This window comes from the organism of the source record quoted next, unplaced genomic scaffold (genome assembly GCF_019419815.1).
Source record: "Pyrus x bretschneideri cultivar Hongxiangsu unplaced genomic scaffold, Pyrus_bretschneideri_v1 Contig78, whole genome shotgun sequence".
NCBI lineage: Eukaryota > Viridiplantae > Streptophyta > Magnoliopsida > Rosales > Rosaceae > Pyrus > Pyrus x bretschneideri.
Genome location: NW_025999818.1, coordinates 519,935 through 546,494, shown reverse-complemented (window position 1 = coordinate 546,494; position 26,560 = coordinate 519,935). Strand labels below are relative to the sequence as shown.

General features: G+C 38.7%; 4 protein-coding genes and 1 pseudogene across 7 annotated transcripts; 4 read left to right on the top strand and 1 right to left on the bottom strand.

Moving 5' to 3' along the window:
- The first annotated feature begins 289 nt into the window (after positions 1-289).
- LOC103962861 (probable receptor-like protein kinase At1g11050) lies at positions 290-2,560 on the top strand. The gene has a single exon (XM_018651296.2). The coding sequence runs from the start codon at positions 410-412 to the stop codon at positions 2,267-2,269; it is 1,860 nt and encodes a 619-aa protein (XP_018506812.2). The 5' UTR covers positions 290-409; the 3' UTR covers positions 2,270-2,560.
- On the top strand, positions 2,269-7,208 carry LOC125472963 (annotated as a pseudogene).
- On the top strand, positions 3,950-4,903 carry LOC103962868 (amino acid permease 3-like). The gene is made up of 3 exons (XM_048575135.1): positions 3,950-4,073; positions 4,129-4,320; positions 4,782-4,903. The coding sequence occupies exons 1-3, from the start codon at positions 3,950-3,952 to the stop codon at positions 4,901-4,903; spliced, it is 438 nt and encodes a 145-aa protein (XP_048431092.1).
- On the bottom strand, positions 7,068-9,575 carry LOC103962866 (protein KRTCAP2 homolog). Of its 2 annotated transcripts, none has more exons than XM_009375636.3 (5): positions 9,434-9,575; positions 8,913-9,078; positions 8,758-8,809; positions 7,605-7,671; positions 7,068-7,355 (listed from the first exon to the last, which is right to left on the bottom strand). In XM_009375636.3, exons 2-5 carry the CDS (start codon positions 9,066-9,068, stop codon positions 7,265-7,267), a joined length of 366 nt encoding a protein of 121 aa, XP_009373911.1. In that variant the 5' UTR covers positions 9,069-9,078; positions 9,434-9,575; the 3' UTR covers positions 7,068-7,264. The 2 variants fall into 2 exon arrangements, with proteins under 2 accessions (XP_009373911.1, XP_048431099.1); XM_048575142.1 differs by having other exon boundaries at positions 8,913-9,074; positions 9,434-9,564.
- Positions 9,571-26,560, top strand: LOC103962859 (protein translocase subunit SECA2, chloroplastic). 3 transcript variants are annotated; one of them, XM_009375626.3, is made up of 37 exons: positions 9,571-11,350; positions 11,953-12,008; positions 12,461-12,730; positions 12,824-13,060; positions 13,406-13,525; positions 13,647-13,775; positions 16,388-16,522; positions 16,609-16,678; positions 16,777-16,841; positions 16,979-17,099; positions 17,249-17,340; positions 17,488-17,553; positions 17,746-17,810; positions 17,893-17,980; positions 18,146-18,211; positions 18,463-18,578; positions 18,817-18,907; positions 19,232-19,315; positions 19,443-19,535; positions 19,641-19,736; positions 19,853-19,938; positions 20,548-20,626; positions 20,753-20,866; positions 21,054-21,149; positions 21,219-21,282; positions 21,520-21,809; positions 22,022-22,077; positions 22,472-22,589; positions 22,738-22,818; positions 23,836-23,915; positions 24,534-24,588; positions 24,666-24,735; positions 24,816-25,005; positions 25,159-25,282; positions 25,798-25,872; positions 25,949-26,138; positions 26,258-26,560. In XM_009375626.3, exons 1-36 carry the CDS (start codon positions 9,571-9,573, stop codon positions 26,111-26,113), a joined length of 5,583 nt encoding a protein of 1,860 aa, XP_009373901.2. In that variant the 3' UTR covers positions 26,114-26,138; positions 26,258-26,560. The 3 variants fall into 3 exon arrangements, with proteins under 3 accessions (XP_009373901.2, XP_048431098.1, XP_009373899.2); XM_009375624.3 differs by lacking the exons at positions 9,571-11,350; positions 11,953-12,008; positions 12,461-12,730; ... (1 more) ...; positions 13,406-13,525; positions 13,647-13,775 and adding an exon at positions 15,976-16,285; XM_048575141.1 differs by lacking the exons at positions 16,388-16,522; positions 16,609-16,678; positions 16,777-16,841; ... (26 more) ...; positions 25,949-26,138; positions 26,258-26,560 and adding an exon at positions 13,917-14,344 and having other exon boundaries at positions 9,652-11,350.

Sequence of the window (26,560 nt, the reverse complement as noted above, 5' to 3'; positions counted from 1 at the left end):
TATAAATTTAGACATTACTCTCGCTCTGCAGTCTCCATTTTAATTTCTCTATATTTGAATATGTGTGTGTTTGTGCTTACAAAATAATTTAAAGTTGAATTTTCGATCCGCAACAACGTGCTAGGAAAATTTTGTAGTAGCTTTCTACATACGAAAAACATGTCGAGTTATCGACTAATACTAGTCCACATAAAATGAGGAGTTTGGTCTGCACATTGACCCATCGCCTACCATTCTTGACCACGCGTTACTCAAACCCCCAAAAACTCTATTCGTTTCACCGACGACCCGTTAATCTGTTCTAAATTACTCGGAATAACATTCGAACTCGGGTGTAAATTGACATAATCCGTTATTAAACATCTAACTGTCCCAACACCACAATTATCAGAAGTCACAGGAAATCAAGATGAATAAGGCCTTCCCATATTCCCTAGTCTTCCTCCTATTCATAATCTCCATCACCTCCACCTCCACCTCCACCTCCTCCTCCTCCTCCTCCTCCTCTTCATGTCCCATAGATTTCAGCTACGTTGATACTCTACCGTGGGACCATTCAGTGTGCATAGACCCCCTCGGAAAATCCTGCTGCCAAACCCTCCTAAGCTTCCTAGGCATAGGCCTTGCCCAACACCTCAGAGAAACCTCACTCTTCCAACTCCCCAACTCAAACTCCTTATCCTCCTGCCTCTTGCATCTGCAGACCAAACTCGAACCCCTCGCGCTTGCATCTCGAGTCCCCATGTGCTTTAACTCAACACAGTTTGTGGGCAGCCCTTCTCATTGTGCCGGGATAATAACAGTCCAGGACTGGATAGCGAGGGTCGGGCTACTGACCCCCCTGGACACCGCCTGCAAAGGAGACTTAGAGGGACTGACAGAATGTCAATCTTGTGTTGAGGCCGGCAAGTTGGTGAATGAGCAGTTGTATGGTCTCGACCCAAATGGCAAGAAATGCTTTGCCTTCACTGTGTTGTATGCTGCTGGGATTGTTAACCAGTTGGGGCCGAGTGATCGCGGAACGGCTACTTGCATTCTCGGGTTGCCTCTTTATGGCTCCGCACGCGAAAAGGAGATGAATGAGATGAGCGGGAAGAGTTTGATGATATGGGGTTTTGGGGTGTCGGGTGCTGTCATTGGTGTTTTGGTTTCCGTTGGGATTATAGTTCTGTACAAGAGATGGGATAAGAAGAAGAAGCAAAATGCACTTCATGAGGATTATGTGACTACTTTCAGAGCAAACTATCTGCCCAATTCAGGAGCAAAATGGTTTGCTGTATCCGAGCTTGAAAGAGCCACTGGTGGATTTGCTCAAAAGAACATGATTGGGCAAGGTGGATATGGGGTTGTGTACAAGGGAACACTTTCTGATGGGAGTTTTGTTGCGGTGAAGCATGTTGTTGATTTGGACTCGAAAGGAGATGAAGATTTTTTGAATGAGGTTGAAATCATAAGTAAAATAAGGCACCGGCATCTTCTTTCACTTCGAGGCTGTTGTGTAACAAGTGATGATTTGAAAGGCAAAAGAAGGTTCTTGGTTTATGATCTTATGCCGAATGGGAATCTCAGTGATCAATTGAGCAGCAAGGAGAGATTAAATTGGCCTCAACGAAAGAACATAATCCTAGATGTGGCAAAAGGCCTTGCTTACTTGCATTATGGGATCAAGCCTGCCATTTATCACAGAGACATAAAAGCCGCAAACATACTCTTGGATTCGGAAATGAAGGCGAAAGTTGCGGACTTTGGATTGGCAAAACAAAGTTCAGAGGGACAATCTCAGGTCACCACAAGGGTTGCTGGCACGCGTGGCTATTTGGCACCAGAATATGCCCTCTATGGACAGCTGACGGAGAAGAGTGATGTCTATAGCTTCGGCATTGTGATTCTTGAAATCATGAGTGGAAGGAAAGTACTGGACTCACCAAATTCTGATCCAAGTTCTTCGTTCATTTTGATCTCAGATTGGGCATGGATGGTTCTGAAATCAGGGAATGTGGATGAAATTTTTGATGAGGCAATAAGGGAGGGTGGACCAAAGGGTGTGATGGAGAGGTTTGTTCTTGTTGGACTTCTTTGTGCTCATGTTATGGTTGCTCTTCGGCCTACAATTTCTGAGGCCCTCAAGATGTTGGAGGGTGATATTGATATTCCCAAATTACCAGACAGACCAATGCCACTTGGTAATGAGTCACGTAAAACTGCTTTTGGGTTTTCTAGGTTCTTGCCAAGTGAAAGAGCAAGATGGGAACTTCTAACAAATGAGTAGAGGACCAGGAGTTTGACTCTAACAAATTCCTCAAGTACTCACTGCTCATGGCCGGAGAAAACTATTTTGCATCTCTAGAAGGTCTGTAGTAGCTAGGGCTCAGATGGTTTTGGGCAGCTATGTCGGTTTCTAATCAGGTTTAGCTCTCCTTTATCTTGTGTTACTGTGTTTTGTCTTTCTCAGAATGGTTGAATGCTTCAGCCTCTGTAAATCACTGAGGAATGTTCATATTCTTTCTCACTCGTACACAATGAATATATACAAATACAAACATTAACATCTTGATCTGAATCCTTTGTTGATTGCTAATTTGGTGTCTAAAGCGACTTGGAATGACAGATATGATCAGTGTCATGGTTTGCGCTTTAATTTTGAGGTCATAATGGAAATAAAGGAAATATGCAGATTTTTCATGATAATCTCCGGTTGCCCTTAGTTCCTAGGAAGACTATTTAGGGTTGCCTTTAATTTTGTGGCACATAGGCATGAAGCTTATGAAGCCTATAAGCTGAAACCGTTAGAGAGTTCAAACTCGTCTTTGTTGTATAAGCGAAATGTTGATGGTTCGAGAAGAAGTGTTTCAAGTAGAATGGGGGATGGTAATTCTAGGTTCAAATGTGAGAGCTGCTTGAAAAGTAACAGATTAGTCTATATCCAAAAAGTGGGGGATCTGGAGGCGGAGTGAACTTTCAGTCCGATTGGTCAGGACGAGCTGAGGAAGTGAAATTCATGAATTTTAGCCGTTGCAGCAGTGCGGTCAGATGTTGCAGGCAGTACATGTCCTCCACACCTGAGCTCCAAACTCTTACAACATAAGCAGCTACTGCATAAAAGTGCAACTTCTCATGCTTCTATTCGTGCAACGTGTATTTTTAAGAAGCAAAAGTACGTTGCATCTTTCGGTTTTAAAGCGATTGCGTTGGATTAGTTAAAAAGGCATCATTTACTGAACTGCCATTGGTCATTGCTACATGGTTTTGGCATTTAACTGAATGCGTACTGCAATGTGATGAAGTTGTTTGGTTTTGTACGACAGTACAGAATACTGTTAGATTACTAGTAGTATACTAGTATTGTTTATATGGTTATGCATATATGGATCTGCAAATGTAATTAATCTAATCTAAATAAGAAAATGTTTAATTACTAGTAGTATACTAGTATTGCTTATGAGGCACAACCACGCGCTAGATTAGAAGTCAATATTGTTTTAACGTGCGATAATCCATTCAACTTGTCTTCTAACTTGAAGTACTTAGTAGTGACACACTCACTCAGTCAATCACTTGACCTATTTCCAAGGATAAGGCGATTTAGGAGGTAAGCACCATCCCAACATCAATGGACAATATGGTGTAATTTGGAAACACCATATTTGTATCTGTGCGTGTGTATCTATTCATGAAGTTAAACTATATAAATACACATAAGCCAGGATAAATAGATAATTACACCACGTGGCAGTATAAGAGACATGCCAAAATATTTTCACGTAATGGATAATGTAGTCAATAAACAGCATATTTTTTTTCAGCGAACAAATAGCATATATATATTGGTTAGTATCAAATTTATCATTAATACTAATACCAATGAACGTTAAACTACACTTGGATGCATTAAAGAAGAACACTAAAGAATTGTTTGGCACTGAGACTTGCATAATTGCATTTTAATTTCATGGGTGACAACACTGCCGCAAGGAAGCAGCTGCAGCTTCATCACAACCCAGTTATTGATGTTTCACTCAATGTGCAGGGAGGCTCCAACTACATCGATGACGATGGCCTTCCCAAACAAACCGGTAAATTCATGTTGAATTGTTATTCATTTTAATTTTGCGTTGTTTGTGGTACAAGGAACTATTTGGACTGCATGTTCACACATAATCACTGCTGTGGTTGGGTCTTGGGCCATGGCTCAGCTAGGATGGATTGCTGGTCCTGTTGTGATGGTCATGCTCTCCGTCATCACTTCTCATTTCCTGCTATCGGGATCCCGTCACTGGGAAGAGAACTGCACCTACTCGGATGCTGTTCGATCCCACCTTGGTGAATTTTGCGTAATACTTTGATTGTTTTGGACATATGAAACAAGTGATTTTCTTTTCCTCCTTTTCTCCAAAGGTCTTTATCCCCATTTGTTTGTGTTAATTTGAATTTCTCAGGTAAACTTGGGGTCAAAATGTGTGTCTTTATTCAGTAATTGACCCTTTTTGGAGCTACTATTGGCTATACTGTAACAGCCTCTATAAGCCTGGTGTAATTCTCGAGTGTTTAAACTCAATTAAGAAATTGATAATTTTTTATCACATAATATTTTCTGAGTTAATGAGTTTCGTGTTGATTAAACAGGGCTATAAAGAGGTCTAATTGCTTCCACAATAGTGGTGGAAAAGATCCATGTCATACCAGCTACTATCCCTATCTGCTAGCATTTGGAATCTCAGAAAATATATTGTCTCAAATTCCAAATTTTGATAAGTTGTCTTGACTCTCCATTGTTGCTGCAGTCATGTCCTTCACTTACTCAGGAATTGGACTAGCCCCTGGAGTTGCTAAAGTCGCTGGTACACATAGTTTTCTCTATTACTGCTATGTTGAATGGAGAAATGTTCTCGCCGTCACCAGGTGACCAAGAAATGCATGGTCACTCACTTTTAAATTTGATATCAATAGTTGAGATTAATACATTAAAATCGCCTCCATTTATTCTCCCTGCTTGATATCAAATTCAAAGGTGAGTTACCCCAAACTCTAGGTCGACACGAGACTCGAATGTCAAACAATGCCTTAAAATTTGAACTTGGTTTTGAGGATTAAAATGGTTCTTGTAAATTTAGTTCAGTCTTGTTTTTTGTGGATATACCAGAAAATCGAAAAATCAAGGGAAGTATGACTGGAATGAGTATTGGGGTTGTGACTCCTGCCCAGAAGATGTGGAGGACCTTCCATGCACTTTTGTAACACAGCTTTTGCGTACTCTTACTCAATCATCCTCATTGAAATTCAGGTTTATATCTTCTTCAAATTAAATTATCAATGTTTAAACTTTTCGTGATGATTTCGTGTAATTAATCCAACCATATAAATGTAACGGGACACAGTTAAATCCCCACCACTTGAAATGAAGACAATGAAGAAGGCCACTCGATTTAGTTTGGCAGTGACATCCATTTTCTACATTCTATGTGGCTGCACGGGCCACGCTGCTTTCGCAGGCATAGCTCCCGGAAACCTCTTCATTGACAAAGGCTTATCTAACCCATTTTGGCTCATCGACATAGCCAATGCCGCCGTTGTGATCCACCTTGTTGGTGCATACCAAGTTTTCGCCCAACCCATTTTCGCATTAGTCGAAAAACAGCAGCAAAAAGTTTCCCAAACAGCCAGTTCATCACAAAAGACATCAAAATACCAATCCCGGGTTTTGGTTCCTACAACCATAACCTCTCCAAATTGGTGTGGATGACCTTTTTTGTGATTCTAACCACAGTGATCTCCATGATTCTCCCGTTCTTTAACGATGTGGTTGGATTTCTCGGGGCTCTAGGGTATTGGCCACTCACAGTTTACTTCCCTGTGGAGATGTACATTGCTCAAAAGAAGATAGCAGAGTGGAACATGAGATGGATTTGCCTCCAAATCCTGAGTCTTTTCGTCCTTGCAGTTGCTCTATCTGCTGCAGCTGGTTCAGTTATTGGTGTGGTTCATGATCTCAAGGTCTACAGACTCTTGAAAACCAACAAATAATATATTTTCCAATTCAAAACACAACTTGTAGAACCCTAATTGTGTTCACTGCAATGGATGTTGAAAGTTTGAAACAAAATTTGAGTGAGATTATCATCTTTCTGGAAAATTGATGGAAAAAGAAAACAATTCCGTTTCGGATTGCTTCCATATATAGTAGAGAAGGAGCAAGGATTTTTCTGTTAAACTGACTACCGAAACTGCTGTGTGTATTCCAGGACGGCACAACTCCGCTGGATCTGGGTTTATGTTATGGCAAAAGCTTCAAGTCCTATGACCTCACCAAGCTACTGAAGACGGTGGGAATGGACAGAGAGTTTTAGAATATACGGTTGATTGCCTGTTTTCAATATGTGGAGCTACTACGTTCCGACTCTCCTTCACATGGATGAAATATTTGTGGACGGAGATGGAGATGTTGGATGCAGAGTACTCATGGGCATATATGCATTTCAGTATATTGATTAACGGATGGGGGAGGGATCCGAACTCGCCTAAGGTGAGGGAGGTGTTCAGAGAAATGATTGATGTGGGTTGTAATCCTGATATGGTAACTTATGGTATCGTGGTTGATGTTCTTTGCAAGGCAGGGAGGGTGAAGATGCTGTTGATGCATTCTTGAAGATGGAAGGAATGGAATCAGGGCTAATGTGGTTGTGTACAATGCGCTGATCGACGCTTTTTGTAAGGCTAACAAGTTCAAGAATGTCCATAGGGCCTCAAACGATACGAATTCTAAAGGTTTACTCCAAGAGACTGAGGAGGCATTTAGTGTCTTTCGTCAAGTCTGGAAGTGCATGAAGTTGAAGCAGTTTGTACCGAGCATGCACACGTCAAAGTATTGGTGAACTTTCATGCAGCTTTTGCTGTCTGTTGTTGAGAAACTAGATGGTCTTAGGGTTTCACAAAATTGCAAAATTGCACAATTGCGAGATGATTAAACCATCCCTACTGAAAAGTGAAAAGCACATGCTTGTCTGAAATTTTTTTGTTGACAACATGCAGACAGAAGAGGCATAAAGCAGATAAGTAACTAAGCAAGGAAGTGATGGTAGGTGGATGATCCTGTAACAAGCAGCCAAGCAACAGATAACATCTTTCGGGTTTGTAAGGTTGAAAAATATCTGAAACATATTAAAATGATACTCCTTTTTGCTCTCTCTCTAAATTATACCTCATTAGGAAAGTAAACAACAAAATTACAGAACAGCAGACCATCATATCCTAAACCGTAGAATTCCGCTCAGTACCTTTTCGTTTTAGATTCACTTTTGGTTAGCATTATCCCTGAAAGCTTGTTGACCTCATAGAGTAAGCAAGCGGAAAACAAGAAACTGCATGGTAAAATTGGATCGTTAGCATTGTCGTCAATATACATCTCCAAGACAACTTAACGGCATGTCCAAGAGTCTAGACACTCAAAAAAGCTGTGCAGTCAATCATATGGCATGTTGGCTTCTGTGTCAAATATTTTGAATTCAAATCCCCCCTCTTCCTATTTTCTTTTTTTGAAAATGCACTCAGGATCAGGAGTACAAGACGCATGAATATTTTTCACAGAATACTTGATTACATGCACTTACCATGTTGTGATGCAAACTCGATGCACAGTGCCAGCAGCAATAAGAGCAATTACTTCAGCTATAATGACTGCAAACAGGAAAAATAAATAATTTTGGTGAATACATTCTGATTAGAAACTCGAGCACTGAGATTCATTCACAGATACACTTCTCAGAAGCTACCACAAATAAATTAAATAGAAATAACGCAAAGATTGAGTTTGAAAACTTTTATACTCATACGTGCTACGCTTGCACAACCAACTGAAGCGAGGTCAGATTATTTATGAGCCTTACAACAAAAATCATTTACAAAACTTCAACATGAAACATTTTGAGTCATGCAAGAAACTTTCATGCAGCTTTATGTTTCATCCATCTCCATTTTCCTTCCTCACAACGAAAGCCAAACACTAGAAAATTTGTATAATAGGTTACTAGAATAAAAGAGTTGCATTATCGCTGTAATTTTGTTTCTAATTTTCCCAAACACTAGAAAATCCTTTTTCTTTTTCCTTCGTCCTACAAACTTCAAAGAAATATGTAATAAGTGTTGGGTTTTCCAGCCTATGATGAGTTGTCCTAAGTGTATTAGGATTTATAGTGTTAGAAAATTAACTTGTTTTTCCAATTGGAGTGGTTTTCCTAATTGGTCTTGGTTTCTCAATTGGAGAAGGATTCATAACTAAATTCCCATTAGGATGAGTATTCCTTATTGAAGATGACCTTAATTATGTCTACATAAAGGGACTACTGCACTAGTTTTGAATTGAAGCAAAACAATAAGTTGTATGCCACTCAAGTAGTAGCGAGAGAAAAGAAAAGAGATAAGAGTGTATTTCTTGTTCTTGTTCTTGTTCTTTCAGGTTTTATATTGTCAAGTACTAATCCTAGAGGCTTGGAAACCTAGAGATGTCAAGGAGCAAGCCATTATGAGAGTTGACAAATAGGTTACCAAGATGCAGAAACCTAGGTTGTGCACAAAGTTCTGTGTCTCCCCGCTGGCTCATTTACGTTAAAAATTCAATGTGTTTCAACAACTTTAGATATGTTGTCAAATCCAACAAACTGCAAGCATGAATCTTCCTTGACATGTATAGAATTTCAGAAGATTCCAGTTCACACCGACTCTCAAAGAACTAAATAAATAAAAAAGAAATTAACAGACACTCACCCGCACCCCAGCCAGTCCTTACACCACTTGTTTCTTGGAAATTGCCAATGAACTGCAATAGCAGAAACCAACGCCGATAAGTATAACTGTATAATCTTGACATACAAGAGAACAAATCATACAATCTCTTTGAAACAATGAGGTTTAGAACTTACGGTGAGCAGCGCAAGAAATAGGAGAGAACTAATGAAACCCCCAAGAATGGTAAACAACTCCGTTGATGCTAACTTCCCTCTGTACATCTGTTGAAGTGATAGAATCACAGTAAACAGAAGGATGGAATACAGCATCGAACTGCCCGGCCCCGCCATGGCCTCCTAGCTGACCACATGAAACAATATCAACAACAAAAACCCCAGAAATGCTCAATTGCAGAAATATAAGTAAATAAATGAAAAAAAAAATTCACATAATTCAAAAGAAAGGGAAAAAGGGTTTGCAACCCACCAGATCTCTTTGCTTTGTATACTTAAAAATCAAATCTTTACCGTTAAAATCGAATAAAATTACTGAATTTTCGATCCCAAAACAATAATTTGAGTACAGATTTCTAAAGTATGTCAGAATTTCCTATGTGATCCACCAGAAGTTGAAAAAAAAAAAGAAAAAGAAATAAATAATCAATGCTCATTTGGGCGCGAATTAAATTTTCTCGGGAACCAAACAGAAAACGTACCTCGGACCTCCTTACAAAAGCGTAGCTACTGCTGAGCTCTTTAGATCCCCCTTCCGTCACGACGCGAACAGCAAACTCGAGTTTCAGCAAGTGCGGAGAGAGAGATTTATATATGTGTGAAGGGTAGTTTCGATAATATGACAAAACTAAGCGGAATAAAAGGTCCAACAAGAAGAAAAATCCAAACGTGTAATATAATCTCGAAACGATGTCGTTTGGCTTGTGAAGGAGACATGGAGTCGCCGGAGTTGCCGGAGTGTCCGGTGTGTTTGCAGAACTACGACAGCGAGTCCACAATTCCGCGCGTACTCGCGTGCGGCCACTCGGCGTGCGAGGCCTGTTTGGTCAGGCTGCCCGAGCGGTACCCCGAGACGATTCGCTGCCCGGCGTGCACCCAGCTCGTCAAGTACCCTCCGCAGGGACCCACAGCTCTGCCCAAGAACATCGACCTCCTCTCTTTCTCCCTCTCACTAAACCCTAACCCTAATTCCGGTATTTCCCAAACACCCCATAAACAATCGGCCGATGGATTTGGTAGTTTCTTGCCGTGCATTTGGTCCGACGAGTTTTACGTCACGTGGAAGGACTGGGTGCTTCCAAGCGACGCCGTTTCGGTGGAAACCGAGGTTGATGATGGAACGAGAGATGAGCTTTGTACTGTGTTGAAAGGAAGAACTGGTTCTGGTTTCGGGTCGGGTCGGGTTTGGTTTAGAGAGGACGAGAGTGTCAGCCTTTTTCGGGTCGGTTCGTTACCGGGTTCGGATAGTTCTGGGTTTGAATTCAGTTACACTGCAAGGGTTTTGAAGTGTTTGAGTGGAATGAGAGAGGAAGAGAGGAACGAAATGGGATTGCTGCTGAGAGTTTCTGTGAGGCATTGTAGGAGAGTGTGTAAAGTTTATGGCTTTTGGGGAAATTTGGAAGATGGGTTTCTGTATTTGGGGTGTGAGAGGCGAAATCGGAGTTTTTTGGGGAAGTTGGGAGCTGGGGAGGATGGTTTTACTAAAGATGGGTTGCCTGCATTTGCAATGATTGCTATGGAGGTGTGTGAGGTGGTGTCTGGTTTGAATTCAGAGGGGTTTGTTGCTGGATGTTTTGGTTTTTCGTGCTTTAGTTTCGATGATTTTGGTCACGTTGAGGTGGATTTGAATCAGGTGTTAGTGACAGGAAGGAAGGTATGGAGAAGTGTTGTAGATTCTGTTTCTGGTGGAATAGGAACTGAATCAACTGATGCTGAAGTATTGAAAGTGGCATTTTGGAATTTGTTTAAAGATGGTGATTTTGTTAGCCCGGAGGTGTTGATTGAGCTGTTGCAGAAACAGGGCGTTGCAGTAGAATGTGATAGCTCGAGATATCCGGTTGGATGTGGCTCAGATGTTTGGTCATTAGCCTGTGTGTTTCTAAGACTGCTACTTGGAAAAGAGTTTGATGAAGAGCTTGTGAAGAATTGTGGAATCTCTTTTTTTGACCATGTAACTTATGTAAGCTGGATTGAAAGAGTCCGTGCTTTGATCGAAGGGAGATTGGGTCAGGAATATGCATCCCTAAGGGAAAACCTCTGCCAATGTTTGAATTATGATCCAGCAAGTCGCCCACTTGTGATGGATCTGATGAAATGCATCAGGGAACTGATTATTAAGCCGCAATGTGATATCATGGCCAGTTTGGAGGGGGTGATTAAGGAAGATAGTGGAAGCTTTTGCTTGATTCTGGGGCAACTCTGTGGGACACGCAAGGAAATATTAGAAACACCAAAAGAAAATGGACTGCAAGGAAATGAAATCTGTGGAGGATCAGATTTTGATCAAGTTGGGGATGAGAGGGCTGACAGTGATTTTTTTGATGGCCTATCAGGGGGAAAGGTCAAGTTTAAAGTTCTGCAGGGTCATCGTGATGCTATTACAGGGTTAGCTGTTGGAGGTATAATCATTACACAATACTTTTTAGGTAGCACATCTCATGCTGTTTCGGTTAAGCAGTGTTTATGCTGCAGTAGTCTGCCCATTTTGTTTATTAGGTTCTAAGAATTCCAACAGACGGCTGAAACTAATAGAAGTGTTCCTTTTTTGGGCGACACAAGGTGAGGGAAATATCAACCAGTTAGGTGGAGGGGGCGTTGTTCGATTAGGGAAGAAAGAATTTGTGGATATGACTTGTAAAACGAAGAATGATGGAAGGGCAGGTTTGAGACTAAAATGTTCAATAAACTGATCAAACAATTAAATTTTAACGAAAGCAAACAAAATGTGTGTGTGTGTGTGTGTATATCTTTTTATCTAAAAAACATCTTAAGATGATTAAACAAGCCTAAAGCATCATAGAACTTACGTTAAGATGTGTTAAGTGATTTGTGTGAAACAACAAACATCCCCTCAGTTTGGCATCTTCCTTTTCCAATGGTGCATAACTCTCGGACAGCCAAGAGAAGAATATGTAAACTGAACATTTGTCATACTCAGTGCATACTTTTTTCTATACATCAAGTATGTGAAATTTAATATGGATTTTACTTCTTTTTGTAGGGGACTTTCTATTTAGCTCCTCGTTCGATAAAACTATCCATGTATGGTCGTTGCAGGTACAGACTGAAATGGTTGTCTTTTTTGGAGTTAGTTTTTTCATGTAATTAATTGTGTGTGTGTGTGCGCGCGCTTGAGAGCGCATGGATGAGTGTGTTAGCATTTTACCTTCACTGTTGCTAATAATAATTTTGTTTGAAATGCACAAACATGAGTGCCTGCTACCACATCTTCCATATAATTTCTTCTTATGTCGTAACTTATAAATGCAGCTTTGTTTCTATTAATCTGTTTATTGCATGCTTGATATCATAAATGATTTGACAAGCGGGCACTGTTGATTATGTTGTTTGTGTGCTTCCTAATATTCACACAAGAAGCCAACCTTTTGGAGTTTGGCCTCTTAGAGTATAAGTTGGACTTCATATAGTTTGAATTTGGTGATTTATATCAATTTAATTTTCTCCATGTTTCCCTTTCGCTAAGTTTTGTCAGTGCAACTTTCATGTAGGACTTCTCTCATGTACATACATTTAAGGGCCATGAACATACCATCAAGGCTCTAATTTATGTAGATGAAGAGCAACCCTTGTGCATTAGTGGTGACAGTGGAGGTGGTATATTTGTCTGGGGCACATGTACCCCTCTCCGGCAAGAGCCTTTAAAGACATTCCACGAGGATAAAGATTGGCGCTTTAGTGGCATTCATGCCTTGGCCTGCCGAAATGGATATGTCTATACTGGCAGCGGAGATAGAACAGTAAAGGCATGGTCAATGCGGGTGAGGGGTTTGCATTATTTATGTTGTCTGTTATTTTCTACTGGCATGCATCTCTTTTTTATGTGGAAGAAACTCTCTTTTGAAAAAATTCAGGATGGCACCTTGTCATGCACTATGTCTGGTCATAGATCAGTAGTTTCAACGCTTGCAGTTTGTGATGGTGTTCTTTATAGCGGTAGTTGGGATGGAACCATCAGATTATGGAGTCTTAGCGATCACAGTCCTTTGACAGTACTAGGCGAAGACACATCAGGAAACGTGGCCTCTGTCTTATCTCTTGCTGTTGACAGGCACATGCTTATTGCAACTCATGACAATGGATGTGTAAAGGTGTTCTTTTTACCCCTATTCTTACTTGATCCGGGCTAGAATTATGTGTTCATTTGGGCATTTATAGATTGCATCTCAAGTTAGTCTTTTGATATCCTACCACGTATAGTTAAGATATGACTCCTGCTGTATGGGGTAAATTCCATGCTGAGGATGAACATACATGAATCCATTCAGGACCCTAAAACTAGTTAAGGTTATATACTAAGTTTTGTCCCGAAGGTTTTGATCGCCGTAGCATTCAAGTTTTCAAGTTGGCATTGTAGAATGGACTAATCAACCCGACCATTGTCATTCTGATCAACTTTTCTTTTAAATTGCCTTTTCTTTTTCGGATCTCTTCAGGTCTGGAGGAATGATGTGTTCATGAAATCCATTAAAATGCACAACGGTGCAGTATTTGCTTCTGGCATGGAGGGAAAATGGCTTTTCACGGGAGGGTTGGATAAAACTGTCAATGTACAGGTACATGTGCAAAATATGGTTTCATCCTATTTTATTTTATTTCCAGTATTTTTATGTGATGAAGCTGGTTTGCTATGTTATCAAACTTTTGAACTCATGCAAATTCATTTGCGTGTCACAGGAATTGTCTGGCGACGAGTTCCAAATAGACTCGAGACTTATTGGATCCATCCCCTGTGATTCTGTCATAACAACTTTGTTAGGTTGGCAAGGAAAGCTTTTTGTTGGATGTGCTAATAGGAATATCGTGGTATGTTTCATATTTTTCCATTGCGGTAACCAGTTACACAATTTGCTCTCTTCTTTTCACTTCTTTTTCAACGATGATTTTGTTCAATTCCCTTTTTATTTATGACACGGTAAATTGGATATCTTAATTTGGTTGCTACAGGTATCTTACTATGGTAAATGACCAACCATGGGTATGCTGTTGTGCTGGGTTTGTTTTCGTCTGTGGAAAGCTTAGCCATAGCCAATGCCAAGTACTTGTTGAGCCAGGAAATCTAACACCAGATTTGTGTATCCTCGATGGTACGAAGTTTAAAGTCCCACTCAGAGAGTGGCATGGAGTCATAGACAAGCATCGTGCTACTGGGAATGTTTGCTGCTTTGCACCCTAGCAGTCCTGCAGATACACAATTTCGTGTAGAGCGTGACACAATATATTTGTCAAAATGCTGGTCATATAAATACGATACAAGAGTTCACGACAGAGAAACATTTGATACAAATATGATTATTTATGTATAGTTTTCTGATAAGAAGAAATGATGATTGTATATACTAATACAAGTCGTAACGATGCGTGTTTTGCCTGAAGTATTGCACCTTGCTTACATACATGATTAAACGATGGACATGTAAGAAATTCCTAACGTCCCGTTAAGATTTAGGGCTGGGTCGACATCCAAAAGAACCGTGCAAACTGGTAAACTGAACCAGTTTGGTGGTTTTGTATATCAGTTCAATTTGAGACTGAATTGATATTCTATACTATACTGAACTAATTTAAATCGTAGTGAGGAGATTCGAATATAATTATATAAGGCAGCATGTGCGCTCTAACCAATGCAATTACGCTAACGTTTGATCTCAAATTGTTTACATGTTCAAGTATACAATTTGAGGCTTAAAACCCACCAACTTGGACTCAAATATTTTTTTTTTTTTTCCTAGATTTGGCTATTGTTGGGGGACATTTAGATCGAGGTGGACTTAGGCTTTGAGAACGTCCTCTTGTCTCCCTTGGTACAGGTTCGTAACAAGTCCCGAGATATCTCGAAAGAGTTAGCTTGTCTTAAGAAATACTTCGGTAACATCAACGGCTCGAAGATAGCATGAAAGATCAAGATAATAACTTGCTCAAGCGGAGCGTGGTGTGGAAGTTAGAAGATTATCAATTTACATGAGAGAGAGGAGGTTGGCATGGTTGCATGACATTCTTAGCTGCATGTTTTAAGCTTTCCTATGGTGTTAGCAAGGCTTCTAATGGTTGCGATGTTTGATAGCAGGCTTGTGGAAATTGCCAAGGTTGCATCAATGGTGATGACTGAGACTTGGAGTATGCTTTTGGACTAAAATGGAACTTTTTGGGCTTCTTTCTTCGTGGTTCTCTTGCACTACATTTTCTCTATCTCCTCCTCTCAGTTAATCTGAATCCCCTTCTAATGGCTTCTCTCCCTCCTTATGTACGTGAAGGCTTCTTCTCTAGGTTTCAAGGGAATATCCCCTTGTGGCTTGGTCTTCCTCTCCTTTCTTCCTAGCCATCCTATTATTTCCATTTTGGTGTAAACTATCTGCACTTTTGAGACCTACAGATTACTGCTCCCTGAGGTGTATCTTTCCCAGGGGTGGCCTTCTGCAAGTGCAAATCTGGTAGCACGCTTCATGGCTTTTGCACGTTAGCTATCTGTGCAAGCTGGGAAGGGAAAGTCAGCATTAAATGCCTGATTTACTAGGCTTAACATGCATTTGATGCAAGAAACTAGTTTAATCATAACCAAGGGGGTTGGCTTTGCTAGGGAAAAGGATAAACTAGGCTAGTTCTCTCTCAATGATGCCTACGTGAAATGCAAAGGGTATGGCCTTGGATCTTTTGGCTCCCAAGCAGCCCAAAGCCTTCCATGACCCCAATTTCACGTAGGCCCGATAACCTTTCATAACCATCCACATCACAATCCACTTGACAAGCCCGAAATATGTGACTTGGGCTTAACATGAATTGTGGCTAAGGAAGCATGTTGTGAATATTTGGCTTAAACATCATAGCATGCCATGTTGGTAAATATATTCCTCGTTGATCATGCGCCTTGGCATGTGTTTGGGCTTGAATATAGGCTTTGCATAATAATTGGGCCTTGGAACTTGGTTGGATTGGAGCGTTACATTTTTGGGCCCTAACAACTATAATCACCATCTTGGCGGTTAGACGATAATTACGTTAAATACATTGTATTGTATTTAACACACATGTTAATATTGTATGTATTTTGTAGTCTTCACTGGAGGGAGAATCGTAGCTGACCAGTTCCCGCTTCCTACTCGGCTTCTGCACTTGCATATCCCAGAGAGAGCTCCATAGCTATGGCTGCCCTGCCTTCTCTCCAAAACCCCTATTTCCTATCCCTTAAACCTCTCTCACAACTCTCCACCTCCGTCCTCCCCGACCAAGCCCGCTCCTTTTCTTCGTTTTCTACCTTCTCTCGGCCTCCACGACGTCGTCTCAGGCTCAGAAGCAAACCCATTGCTGCCTCTATTAAGGTAAATTTATATATCCTCCGTCTTTCAGTACGCTTTTTTCTTTTACTCAATTGCCCATCATCTGTTTGATGAAATGCGTGAATGGGTTGTTCTTTGATTTAGGAAAACTTGGGTCTTATAAGGGAAACTTGGAGTGATGTCACTAGTTTGAACAACTGGGTTGTTCGGGACTATTACCGCCTTGTGAAGTCTGTAAATGCGCTCGAGCCTCAAGTACAGAGTCTCTCTGATGACCAGGTTTGGTGGTTTCGTTCTATTTGTTTGTTTGTTGTATTGGATTTCTTTTGGCTTTTTGAAAACTGGGTTGTTTTTGTTTCTTGTAGCTTACTGCTAAAACTGCGGAGTTCCGGCAAAGGCTGGGAAAGGGGGAGACACTTGCTGATATCCAAGCTGGTTCCAAATCTTCTCTGCTTACTAGAAGATTGTCCATTATTTTAATTGGATTCTAAACTTTTGGAGTAATTCTGTTTCTTGAATTATAATGTTTACAGAGGCTTTTGCTGTTGTTCGTGAAGCTGCAAATAGGAAGCTTGGTATGCGTCATTTTGATGTGCAGGTTTCCTATTTCTCGCTTTCATTACGTTCATGATTACATTTGCGGTTGTACATATAGTTTCTACATATGTAATTTATGTGTAAATTGTCAACTTAATATTTTTGTTTGTTTATATATGTTGTCAATGTTAACACCAGATTATTGGTGGGGCGGTGCTTCATGATGGGTCCATTGCAGAAATGAAAACAGGAGAGGGAAAAACGTTGGTTTCCACCTTGGCGGCATATCTTAATGCCCTGACAGGTGAAGGTGTTCATGGTATGTTTTCTGTGTTGGATCTTATAGAAGAATTTTATTTGTTTGCAAGTGTAGTTGTACAATGGGTGGAATGCCCAATTGTTTGTACTTTTCCTTATCGTGTACATTTGTCAAAATTTAATTCCATAATTTGCTCTCTGTTGAAACAGTGGTAACCGTAAATGATTACCTTGCACAACGAGATGCTGACTGGATGGGTCGTGTTCATCGCTTCTTAGGCCTTACTGTGGGTCTTGTTCAGGTAATTTCCTCTCCATGTGAATCTGTATGCAATAGACTTGATTCCTAATTATGAGACATGGCGGCCTGCAGTTGTTTAACTTGGATACACTTCAATTTATTTATGTATTTAATTCAATGTTTATTTGAGTTCCTATTTCCAATGTAGAGGGGGATGACAGCTGAAGAAAGGAGATCCAACTATAGCTGTGACATAACATACACTAATAACTCAGTAAGTCATTTCTACTGCTTGTTGGTATTATTTGCATTACTCTTTGTGGTAGTTGCATAGAAACCTTTTGTTTTTCTTTCTAATGTTTGCTAGTCATGGTGTAGATGATTACTAGTTAGTTTGTTCCCACCAAAACAAAAGAAGAAGAAAATTTCTGTCTTCCTGATATCTCATTCATAATGATTCACTCAGGAACTTGGTTTTGACTATCTACGAGATAACCTTGCTGGAAACAGTGGACAGCTTGTTATGAAATGGTACATCTCAAATAATTTTAGTTCATGAATACATGTTTTTTTATTTATTTCTAATGTCAGCAGTTTTACTTTGTAAAAACAGGCCAAAGCCATTTCATTTTGCAATAGTTGATGAAGTTGACTCAGTTCTTATTGACGAAGGACGAAATCCATTGCTAATTAGTGGGGAGGTAAATTTTTTGTAAGGTTTCCATTTTATATTTTTTATGTTATAATTTGAATGCTGATTTTCTTTTCTTTTAATAGTAGCTTAATCTGGTATGGTAATGTGTAATTTCATTTGTAAAAAGATCTCATTGTTGTACACATTCATTATTAAATTTTGTCCTTCTCAGGCTAGTAAAGATGCTGCACGCTATCCTGTGGCTGCTAAAGTGGCAGATTTGCTTGTGCGAGGAATTGTGAGATTAGTCTTTCCTATTATTTTCAGATGAACTTTCTGCAGCTATTCATTTGTTTTCCCACGCATATATATATATATATAGGAATAGGAGGGAGAACTTCTGAAGGGGATCCTGCTCCACTGTCATGGAGTGGGATACTCAATATGTCGTCAATGTGTCATCCCTAATTCTGTATTATTGATATCATGTCGATATGGTATTGATATGTTGAGAATAACTTTTATGTTTCATAATCACCAACATTACAGCATTACAATGTAGAACTTAAAGATAATTCAGTTGAGTTGACTGAAGAAGGAATAGCTCTTGCTGAGATGGCCCTTGAAACAAATGACTTGTGGGATGAAAATGATCCTTGGGCTAGGTAATGATCAAACTCAACCGTTCTTATACAAGTTAAGCCCTGTGCTCCATGTTTACACATAACACACCTGAGAGTGATAGGCATATAATAGACCTTCTCCGTTAAATTATCACAATTGTTTGACCTACCATCAGCAATTATTAGCAAGTACTGAAGTTTAAAATGTGGCCAATAGGCAATCAAGGTGTGTGTTTTTGTCTCAACTTATTTTTTTAGCATTGAAATTTGAAATATGTAGATTTGTGATGAATGCGTTGAAGGCTAAAGAGTTCTATCGTCAAGGTGTGCAATACATTGTCAGAAATGGGAAGGCTCTCATAATAAATGAGGTATGATTTATATTTTTATTAGGCAGACTATTATATACAAAAGATAAACTGTGGTATGCATCATAATTTTAGATACCCTAAGTGAATTAAGGAAAGACCAATTCAACATTTCACTTTCCTCAATTGATAAGTTGATTATCCCAAATTCCATTTTTATAAATTTTGAGTTGTCTTTGATCCAATCATTGAGTGGCTTATATTGATGACAGAAGGAATAGAATCATTGAAATAAATGTGGATCAAAAATTCATCGATGGTGCACTTTATAAACAAGTAGAAATTAAGTGACTCATTAGAAACTCAAAGTTCTTAAAATATTTACAGCTGACTGGCAGAGTTGAGGAGAAGAGAAGGTGGTCTGAGGGGATTCATCAGGCTGTGGAAGCTAAAGAAGGCTTGAAGATTCAGGTACATCCAAATGTTTGGCAACTAGTACCTGAAGGTTTTTCTTTTTTTTTCTTTTTTTTCACTGCAATTCATTACATGATGTATATACCATCCTAGTTCAAAGTTGTAATATCAATGTACTTGTTAGGCTGATTCGGTTGTTGTGGCACAAATCACTTATCAATCTTTATTCAAGCTCTACCCAAAACTGTCAGGAATGACTGGAACTGCAAAAACGGAAGTATGTCGTTTACAAGCATTCTGATGTATTTTTCAAAGTAAATTTTTTGGTTAACTTGTATTCATAATTGCATATTCATGTAAATCTACCCTTCAATAATTTCAGGAGAAAGAGTTCTTGAAGATGTTTCAAGTGCCAGTCATTGAAGTGCCAACAAATCTTCCAAACATTCGTAATGATTTACCAATTCAAGCTTTTGCGGTAGGATATTTAATGCTCACCCTCAAGTATATCTGATGTCTATAAATTCTATACCTCGAAATTCCAATAAACTCTATCGTCAACTTGACAGAAGGTTTCGGTTTGTATTATTTTAGACTGCTCAAGGAAAGTGGGAATATGTTCGTCAAGAAGTGGAGTACATGTTCAGACAGGGGCGTCCTGTTTTGGTTGGAACTACCAGGTAAATCTAATTTAATATGTTTAAATTCTTGCATCTGGTTCTGTGATAATAAAGCGGCTGCCATGTTATAACCTTCTTATGTCAGTGACTCAGCAATCATATGCATGTTAAACTTTAGAAGTTTTGTACTTTGTGACCAAGAGGAGTTTGCATTATATCATTGATAGTCAAGCATTTTTTGGTACCTTTTATATCATCCCAGATGCTGAATTATATATCTGTTTTGACTTTTATAATTGTCATGGCCGTGTATGTTAGTTACTTAGGTCATGGTCATGGTGGAGGGTTGAATCAGAAATATATAGGATTCGTGATTCAGATAAAGCTGCTGAAACTTTTTCAGTCTCTATTTCAAACTTTGTCATCATGGTTATATCTGTGGAGGCATGTTGTTTCATGTGCTTTTGTAAGAATTCTAATGGTATTTGGACCAAATGGCATATCGTTGATCCAAATGACTTGTTTATTGGATTAAAGTTAAACTAAATCATATTTACACTGGATAAGTTTATGCATGAGGAGGAGATACTAGTATTTGGTCGACTTCATGTCTTGAGTATGCAGAGATCAGCAGATTTATAACTATGATCTCTCATTTTAATAATGCAGTGTTGAGAATTCTGAGTACTTGTCTGATCTGCTGAGGGAACAGAATATCCCCCACAATATTCTAAATGCACGGCCTAAGGTTTATTGAAATTTAACTTGATTGGAGCTTTCACATGGCGGTCTATAAATTTTTATTTTTTAACTATAATCTCATTTGACAATTTGGTTTTACATTGCCGTTGTGTTTATGCACTTCTCTCATCAGTATGCTGCAAGGGAGGCTGAAATTGTTGCCCAAGCAGGAAGAAAATATGCCATTACCATTTCTACCAATATGGCTGGCAGAGGCACTGACATAATTCTGGGAGGAAATCCAAAAGTAAGTGCCTTTTTCCTTGTTAATTTATTCTAAATGAACCTACACATTATTTTCAGGAATCTATTCAAACATGTACTTCATGCATATGCATCTATCCTTTACTCTAATGCATCTTTGTCTGGACTCAGTGTGGATAAGTAGAAACTAAACAGTGGTTTAATTCCTTTTGTACTTGCAATGACTGAAGATGCTTGCAAAAGAGATCATAGAAGACAGTTTAATTTCGTTCCTGACACGAGAAGCTCCAAATGTTGATGTTGATGGAGAGGCAATTTCACAAAAGGTGATTCATTGTTGATCCTTTAAGCTGCATGCCAATTTGAATCTGTTTCTAATTAATCATTTGTTGTAGGTATTGTCCAAGATAAAGGTCGGTCCATCATCATTAGCTTTTCTCGCTAAGACAGCACTAATGGGTTTGTGACTGTGCTCTCACCAAAAATATTTTATGCTTTTACAAATGCACATTAGTCATCAATCTGTAATCATAATCTTTTAGAGCCTGTTTGGTATCATTCTTGGATCCAATTTTTTTGTTTTTGAAACCATTGGGTATTAAGTAATTTAGTTAGTTTCATCTTCTTTGAAAAGTATAAACTAGTTTCCAATTAAAATCCGAACAACTTCTTAATATTCTCTTATGCATCTTGCAGCCAAGTATGTTTGCAAAAATGAAGGCAAGAGCTGGACATATAAGGAGGCAAAATCTATGATATCAGAGTCAGTGGAAATGAGTCAGTCAAAAGATTTGAAAGATTTAGAGACGCTTGTTGATGAACAGTCGGAGATGTACCCTCTTGGCCCTACAATTGCACTTGCTTATCTGTCTGTTCTGAAGGATTGTGAGGTACACTGTTTTAAAGAAGGGTCTGAAGTAAAAAATCTTGGGGGTCTTCATGTGATAGGAACATCTTTGCATGAGTCTCGCAGAATAGATAACCAGGTGATTGTTTTTGGCATACATTTTGTATTCATATTTATTTACCATTTGGTCATGAAGAATGGACTTATGCATGAGCTAAATATAGTTTGATGTGGTCATCCAATTCCATTTTGGGAACTGCCAAGAGTTTTCTTTATATATTGGTTGTTTCTTTCGTTTGACAATTTTTATTTTGATTATCATGATAATGTTTTTTGTTTTTACTACATTAGCTTCGTGGAAGAGCTGGAAGGCAAGGTGATCCTGGATCCACACGATTTATGGTGAGGTAATTCACTCGTCAGCGGGTTAGGCTTACATGGATTCAGTATTCATATGGTCGCACAAAGACATGATTTGTGGTGGGTCTATAGCATCTGTGGTCTGTTCATGTCTGTTGGTATTATCTTGTAATAAAACCTTACCAAGTTGTCATAGCTCACTTCTGCTCGGTCAACATTGCTTCATCTCAATCAATGTAATGGCCAGTCAGACTGGTTTATTGATCATGATTTCAGTCATCTTTATTGTTGGTTCACACTGGACCATGCAACCTTCTGTTCCAACTGGTGGTTTTTGCAAGTCTAAGAGCTGGCCCACATTGGTCTTGAACTGCGCATGTTTTCTTGACTGTAAAACTCATGGTTATTCCATGCCTTATTATTTGTTCATTTATGTAATAGCTTGCAGGATGAGATGTTTCAAAAGTTTAATTTTGACACTAAGTGGGCTGTGAGACTTATTTCCAAAATTACAAATGATGAGGATATGCCAATTGAAGGTGGTGCAATTGTTAAACAGGTAATTCGTGATCTCTTGTCAATGATGTTCTTATCCGTTTCTCTGATATTTTAAGCGTGCTTGGCGACCTCTCAGTTAATCATCTCACACATTATTGTTCACTCTCTTTTGTTTCTAAAAGTATCTGCTTAATACTTGTGAATTTTAGCTACTGGCCCTGCAAGTTAATGCAGAGAAGTACTTCTTTGGCATAAGGAAGAGCCTTGTTGAGTTTGATGAAGTATTAGAGGTATGCATTTATGAATAACACAATGTCTTTATTGGAGTAGTAACTGCTGCACTATTTACAAACACTGAGCAAACTTGTTCTTAATCACATTGATTTATTATTCAGTTTTGAACTTTCGTCACTGGAGAGCAGTATAATAAACTTTGTAATCCCTAAATTTCCATGAGGAGTAACCATTGGACATTGTATCCCTTTTCTACGATTTAAGTACTAAATCAGGTATATCTTTATCATTAGTTAGCAAACTTTAGGTGATGCGTTGTGCAGGTAAGTTACTTGCATAAATTCAAAACTGGAAAATAGGAAAAAAGGGTCCTTCTTACTTGCATGTCAAGCTTAAATGATGATGACCCTTGCTTGCTTGTGTTGTATCGTGTTTAAAAATGGGAAAAACAAGACAACTTGGAAATCGAAAACAAAATAACCAAGATAAATAGCACAAAGCATTAAAGTGGTTTGGCTATATGTGCCTACGTCCATGGGGCAGTAACAACGATCTTTCACCATATCAATAATGAGTACAGCGGATAATCTTGCCAAGCCTTTAGGATTAAGACTTGACCAAAAACCTGAAAGAACAAGAACAAGAAATACACTCTACTCTTATCTCTTTCTTTTCTCTCGCACACAGTTTGCCCTTACAATATTCTTTCACTCTAACTCCTTGAGTGGTACACAATTTATTTGCTGGCAATAGCCTTCTAATATAGACAAGGTCTTATTCAATAAGGATTACTAATCCTAATTGGAATCTGGTTATGAATTCTTCTCCAATTGAGAAACCAACTCCAGTTGGGAAAACAACTCCAATTAGGTAAACAATTTAAACTGGGTAAACAATTTAAATTGGGTAGACAACTTCAATTGGGTAAACAACTCCAATTGGGAAAACAACTTCAATTGGGTAAACAATTTAATCCTCTAAGACTATAATTCCTAATAGACCTAGGACAACTCATCATGGGCTGGAAAAACCCAGCATCTTGTTCGTTAAATTGTGTTGTTCCCTTTTTCCAGGTTCAGAGAAAGCATGTCTATGAACTTAGACAGTCCATTTTAACGGGTGATGATGAAAGTTGTTCCCAGAACATTTACCAGTAAGTTTCTAAGTCCCACACTCAAGGTACTCATTTTACAGTAGCATGCTTGTTTGAAGTTACATCCTTTAGCCGTTACACAATACTTGGGTATTGTTAGTGAATGTGTGTTTCAGAGAAGGAACAAAAGAAAAAGGGTTCACCGGGTTATAGAAAGATTGGTGATAACTTGTAATTTAATTTTCAGACCTCTTTCTTTTAGAATTCTTGATACGTAAAATTAGAATGGAGTGCCCAGAATGCATAACTGAGTCATTATCTACCTGAAAGTAGCTTTAGATAATTGAAAACTATTTTAGTGTGAGACTCTGAAGCATCGGAAAACTTAAGCTTGCCGAGTGTGACAACATTCAGTACTCGTGTTCTGAAAAGTGTACAACTGGCAGATAAAGCATGCAATTGTATTGCTAATTGTTGCTACTCTCTTTCTTGGCCTGTTTCATATTTTATACCACTCTGCTTGATTTGTTAAATCTAGCTGGGTTCCACTTTCTTGTTTTTACTAATTTCTCCCATTTAATTTAATGTCCAAATGATTATAATTTAATATGTTTTTACAAGTTTCAAATTTTTTGCAGCATCTTTGTTGTTAATTAACTCATTGAAAGTCGTTAACAGGTACATGCAGGCAGTGGTAGATGAAATTGTCTTTGGAAACGTTGATGCACTGAAGGTAGTACGGAATTTCCAATTGGTTGTTGTATACTTCTATCCCCTAATTCATCGTACTGATTCCCTACTGCTTAATAGCATCCAAGAAATTGGAATTTGGGGAAGCTTTTGAAGGAGTTTATGACAATTTCTGGGAAACTACTGGATGGTAAACTGATACATTTGTATCCCTTTCCTGCATTTCCTTGTTTGTTTAACATGAATCCTCATGGAATGGAGCTTCTCCAGATTCATTTACAGGCATTACAGAGGAAGTTTTACTAAAGTCTCTAGCAGACTCACATGAACTAAACTCTAGAGATATTCATGACATTCACCTTCCAAACTTGCCAAGACCTCCAAATGCCCTGAGAGGAATCCGCAAGAAGAGCTCTTCATTGAAACGCTGGCTTGCTATATGCTCTGATGATATGACTAAGTGAGTGAACTCTCTGCTTGTGTGTGCACGCTCCCGTCCCTCACACATACCCATAATTTGGAATGCTTCGTTTATTTTGTATCATTTCTGTTGTTTCTGTTTTCCTTTTAACAATATTATGAGTTTTATCATTCCCTGATATGTCTGCTTTAGGAATGGACGGTACCATGCTACTACTAGCCTCCTCCGCAAATACCTTGGAGATCTTTTAATTGCTTCATATTTGGATGTTATTCAAGAATCTGGTTATGATGATGGATATGTTAAGGAAGTGGAAGTAAGAATCTTCTCTTCGATCATTCATTATTACTTTTTATATCTATGGTAGTTGGTGAAGGTAAGTGATTTTCTCACACCCTTTTTAGCCTCTTACATACCCTTGTTTAATCATATCTGTTGATTCCGTTTGACTTATTCAATCCGATGCCCCATAAATAAAGATGGGTGTTTGAGAAGCTAAACGGGTGTGAAATCACTTCCCTTGATGAATGCTAACGTTGATTTATTAGCTTATCATTATTATTGCGTTTGAGAAGAAAAAGATTTCCAGCACTCTTAAGTTGGAATTTGTGTCGCTATATGGTTAACGTAAATATGATGCATGCTTAATGGTTGTAAACAAATGGGTTTGAGTTTGCCCTAAAATAGTAGTATTTTCATGAAACTTCGATGAGAAGATTTGTGTAAAAATTCCAGATTTGCTTACATATTATCTTACCAGATGTTTATCTGTTTTTTTAATTTTTGTTTTAATAGTTAATTTCCTTGACTAAAATATTGATCTGAAAACAGAGAGCAGTTCTTGTGAAAACCCTTGATTGTTTCTGGAGGGATCATCTTGTAAACATGAACAGGCTCAGCTCAGCGGTATTCTTTATCTTTTGTCGATTTAAATCTCAATTAGCTTGGACATAGTCACGGGCTTACATGGAATATCTGGCAGGTAAACGTAAGGAGTTTCGGGCACAGGAATCCTCTTGAAGAATACAAAATTGATGGTTGTCGATTTTTCATATCTATGCTTAGTGCAACACGAAGGTTGACTGTAGAATCACTTGTGCAATATTGGTCATCCCCAATGGAGTCCCAAGAATTTTTTGTATCATAAATCTGGGTTTATTGACACATCAATTGTACGTATCTGCTCTATTATTTTCTTCATTTTTCCTTTAGGTAACAGTCTGCCTAAATTCATTACATATTCTTAATGACTCCTGTTAAAATCTAATCGTGGCTGCAAACATAACTATAGGTAAATTCGTCACAGCTATCGGCCCTAAAGGATTTCATGCTTCGGATGTATGGTCTTGTAGAATGGTCGCTGCAAAAGAACGTGGACTGCATCTTAATGGTGCTCGTATGTCAACTGATCTAAATTCTTGGCAGGTCAAAGGATTTATATAAAGGGTTATAAACCTTAAACTTTTCAATAGATTGGTCGATTGTTATATTTTGTTTGGTATCGAATACACACGGAATGTGGTTTTATATCAGTTTTAATATAAACAAGGGTAATTACACTTTCATACCTCATGTTTGGGGTATATTTCAATTC